Raw genomic sequence first — 4,744 nt, 5'->3', positions numbered from 1 at the left:
AATTTTTTTTTTTTTTTTTTAGTAGAATGAAATAAAATGAAATCCAATTTTAATTTAAGTCATGCAAACATTTATCACAATCTCATCAAATGTGTTCGGAAAGTGAATAAAAATAAAAATAAAAATAAAAGCAAGACTCAAACAAAATAAAATAAAAATATAAACAAGCAAAATAAAATAAAAAAATTAAGGAAAAACCAAATTTACATGTTAACAATCACCTAAGTTGATTACAATTTCTGGAGTTCGTTCTTTCTTATGTATGATTATCCATATGGTGTTTGGTTTTAATCAAGTACTCAGAAAACACAACTTAGCTATGGTGTTTAGTCTAGGCTATGAATCTGAATCCATTAAGCTTAAGAAGAACACAAAGGAACCAAGTAAACATTTAAACATGGTGTTTGTCCTAAATGCATTACTCACTCATTCACTAATCGGTTCAAGAGTCATATGGTGTTTATGTAAACTTGAACTAGATAACGAACATGCATGTGTTCATAGTGGCCAGTTATTTAAACATGCATAAAGATTCAACTAAGAACAAGTGAATGAGACCAGAAAATTAGAAGTAATCAACAAAGGGTAACATTAACTTGAAACATGAAATTGTCTTGTCAGGTTACATTGAAACCCTGGCTATGGATTTAGCTGCTCATAATGGGAAATAAACTAAGACAGAAATGAGAAAACATAATGGATGCAATAAGAGTAGAAAAACCCTTTTTCTGAAGTTCTTGTCCAAGGCTTCTCCAAGTGCTTCTCCACGTCTAATGCTTCTCCAAATGCTTTCCCATATCTAGAAGGATGTATGATAGCCAAGGAGATGATTTGGGATGAGTTTGGGTGAGTTGTGATGGTAGAGAAAGAGGAAATTCGTAGGGAAATGGAAGGAAGGTTTGCTGGAGCTGTTTTGGTGATTTGAGGCAGTTTAGAGTGTTGGGTTGATTTCTGGAGTGTTTAGGTTTGTGGGAGTGTTTGAGGATGGCTGGAGTGAATTGTGGGGTTGTGAATCCCAGGAATTGTTGTGTCTTGAATGTGGAATGGGAGTGGTATTTATAGGGAGAGGGGAGTGATAAATCTGAATTCAATATGGCTAATGCATACAACACTTGTATTATAAAATCTGAATTGGTTGCTGCACTTCACCAATAAATCCCACCAGCAGCCCTAGCTCATCTTCATGTCAGCATGACCAAGCTTCCAACCAGAAACAATAGCTCATGCCTAGCTCACCATGACCAAGCTTCCAACCAGCTCATCCTCATGTCAGCATGATGAACAACTTCTTGGGCTTACAAATTGGGCTAGGCTGAATCAAATGACGACTTTAAGATATCCATTGTGAAGTTCAGAATGTCTCTGATCCAACCACACAAGCATTGGCCCAATCCAAGCTCGGATGAAGAAGATAAGTCCGAAATGAATTTCTAACTCAGTCTCCAGTTTTTGCATGTTTTTGCACCATTTTGCTTCAAATGCCTCAAGTGGTACCTAGAGCTCAATGAATTGAATAACAAACACAAAATGGATTAAAAGCACAAGTTTTACCTAAAGCACTTCTCTAGAGCTCCCTTCCCTTATCTCTCTCAAATTCTTTTAGTTTCCCTTTGTAGTTCTCAATTGTTGTAATATGATCTTTTTACTAAATCTTCAAACACTTCCCAAATATTTCTCTATTCTCTTCAAAAGTCTCCATGTTCTTGAAACACTTCTTAAACACATTATCTTCCAAACATTCTCCAATTCCTCAAACACATGTCTCTTCTCTTCCAAAATCCTCAAAGCTCTCAAACACATTTTCTTCCAAAAGTCTCCAAATTTCCCAAACACATTTCCCTTCTCTTCCAAAAGTCTCCATGTCTTCAAACACTTCACAAACACCTTTCTCTCCCTTCCCTAAGTTCTCAAATTCTCCAAGTTCACAAAATCCTCAAGCTTCCCAAACACCTTCCTTTCCCTTCCAAAATCCTCAAGCTTCCCAAACACCTTCCTTTCTCTTCCAAATTCTCAAGTTCTCAAACACCTCTCTCTTTCTCTCCAAAAATTCTCCATGTTCTCAATTCTTGTACAAAACCATTTTGTTTCTTAGTTGAAAACTAAATAGGATCATTTAATCACCAATCCCTGTAGAATCAACCTCGCACTTACATACGCTAAACTACCAACGGTTCGTGCACTTGCGAGTATCACAAGTTGAGGATGCAGCTGAATCCATTTTGGTGCAGCTGAATCGACGCAACAGAGACATGGTTGTGATGGCTAAGGAATGGCTAGGATGACCACTAGAATGCTTGTAGCAGCCAAAGGAAGGAAGGAAAGTGGTCTGATGGTTGCTGGGGTGCTTGAGTAACCAAGAGATGTTGGTCGATGGTTGCTGGGATACTTGCAACAGCCAAAGGATGGAGGATGATGGCTCAAGAATGACTGTGATGGCTGCTAGAATGCTTACAGTAGCTGAAGAAATGTGATTTCTCATGGTTGTTGAGAGGCTTGTAGCAACCAATAGAGGTTGGTTTTGGTTGGGCAATGCCTCCCAATTTATAGAAGGTAAAAGCTCTCTTTGGTTTCCAATATGTAAAAGGAAGTGTTGGAGTTAGTCCATTTCCAACGGATAAAAGGAGGCATTGAGACATTCTAATTTCCAGCAGGTAAAGCTAGGCATTAGAAAATAACTATTTCCTATAGGTAAAAGGAAGTGTTGGAATTGACTTGTTTCTAGCGGGTAATAGGGAGCATCAGGACATTCTTATTTCCAGCAGGTAAAGCTAGGTATTGAAAAATGACTATTTCCTATGGGTAAAAGGAAATGCTTGAAGAATATCTCATTTGCCTACCCACATTGGAGAACTCCAAGTAATGGGCTTGGACTTTGGTGCTCTCAAGTAGCTAGCCCAAAGTCTCCATTATCCAAGAGCTTCCGTGGGCCTTGTGGACCTCCGTAACCTTCTACACCATTAATCAACATGACAGCAAACTAGCAGTTTTATTACCATAGACTGGAACATTATAGGGGATAGACATGCATTAGAAATAGGATGTCATAGAAATTAGCAGTATTATTACCCTAGACTGAAGATTACAAGGGTAGACATGCATTAAAAATAAGATGCCATATGAAACTAGCAGTGTTACTACCCTAGACTGGAACATTACAACCATTAATTAACGTGATAGTAAAGTTGTGGAACATTACAATCATTAATCAACATGATAGTAAAGGTGTGGAATATTATAGCCATTAATCAACATGACGTGTTAATGAAGCTACGGTTTTTGAGACGTTTTGTTTGTAATGAATTGTTTGAGTTGTTTTATAAAATTGGGCTGGGCTTGTTTTGAGTTTTTTTAAAAAGTTTTTTGTGTTGGGCTTTTTATAAGTTGATTAGTGGCAGTTACGTAATTTATAGGAAACACTAATTTCTTATGTACTAAATGAATTTTGGGTGTGTTTGGTTTTTTTAATAATTTCAGCCTTTATTTTGAGTATATTAGTGAAGCTCCCTTTTATTTATTGTCTTATCCAAAAGAAAAAAAAATTACATTTTATTGGAGCTCTGGCCCCAAATATCTTGGTCTTGCAGAAATGGGCCAGTCAATCAATCAAAGGAACACACTAGCCCATAATAAAAACAATAGGTAGCCAAAACGACGTCGTTACCATGTAACACCGAGGAAACCCTAAGTCAATAAATCTCTCCCCCTCACATATCACCCTCTTTCACTCGCACTGCCTCCCGCCCGCAACCCGCCTCTCTCTCTCTCTCTCTCTCTCTCTCTCTCTACCCTCTCCTTCTCAGTCGCTGTGTTCCGATCCAATGGTACGGACCAAATTCCTTTCCAGATTGATCGCCATCTGTTTGTGAAAATGTCTCTGACAATCTAGAGTTTTTAATTTCAGGCACCGAAGAAGGACAAGGCACCGCCACCGTCGTCGAAGCCGGCAAAGTCTGGAGGAGGCAAGCAGAAGAAGAAGAAGTGGAGCAAAGGAAAGCAAAAGGAGAAGGTCAACAACATGGTGCTCTTCGACCAGGGCACGTACGACAAGCTCATTGCTGAGGCACCGAAATATAAGCTCATCACACCCTCCATTCTCTCCGACCGTCTCAGGATCAATGGGTCGCTGGCGAGGAAGGCCATAAGGGATTTGATGGCCAGAGGGGCAATTAGGATGGTTTCTGCTCATGCCAGCCAGCAGATCTACACCAGGGCCACCAACACCTAGGTCTTCTTGTTTTCTGAGGTTATTATGTCGTTTGGGTGATTATTATGTCGTTGTAGACTATTTAGCGTCCTTTTTTATATTTTCATGCCAGTTTTGTTTTTCTTTTTATGGTTAATGAGACTTTGATTATTCAGGATCATTACGCATTAGCTTGCTAGTAGATTATAAATCTATTCAAATAGTGAGAAACCGTTGTTCTTCTTTGTGGCTTTTTCCGTGGTTTCGTAAACTTTTTTGTCATTCCAACCTTATAAGTTGAAACAATATTTGCTTATACATCTATATAGATTGCATTACCCTTACGTGTTACTTATGAGTTCATCCAGTTTGACAATGCTGCCAGAAAAGTAGGCAAAATATGCAACCTACTGATGTCATCTCTCCCTTCTCCCTCCTTGTTGCTCCTCTCTTTTCTCTGAAGATCTCAACTCTTTTTTTCTTGACATCAATATATTTTCTTGTTCTTTTAGATTCTTTAAACTACGTATTGTCTACCCAATTTCGTGTGCTTTGGATTTA

General features: G+C 38.4%; 1 protein-coding gene across 1 annotated transcript; it reads left to right on the top strand.

Moving 5' to 3' along the window:
• The first annotated feature begins 3,660 nt into the window (after positions 1-3,660).
• LOC110772749 (small ribosomal subunit protein eS25) lies at positions 3,661-4,426 on the top strand. The gene is made up of 2 exons (XM_021977215.2): positions 3,661-3,821; positions 3,902-4,426. The coding sequence occupies exons 1-2, from the start codon at positions 3,819-3,821 to the stop codon at positions 4,223-4,225; spliced, it is 327 nt and encodes a 108-aa protein (XP_021832907.1). The 5' UTR covers positions 3,661-3,818; the 3' UTR covers positions 4,226-4,426.
• Positions 4,427-4,744: the final 318 nt, after the last annotated feature.

This window comes from Prunus avium, chromosome 2 (assembly GCF_965620075.1).
Source record: "Prunus avium chromosome 2, drPruAviu1.hap1.1, whole genome shotgun sequence".
Lineage (NCBI taxonomy): Eukaryota > Viridiplantae > Streptophyta > Magnoliopsida > Rosales > Rosaceae > Prunus > Prunus avium.
This window is presented reverse-complemented; position numbering and strand designations above follow the sequence as displayed.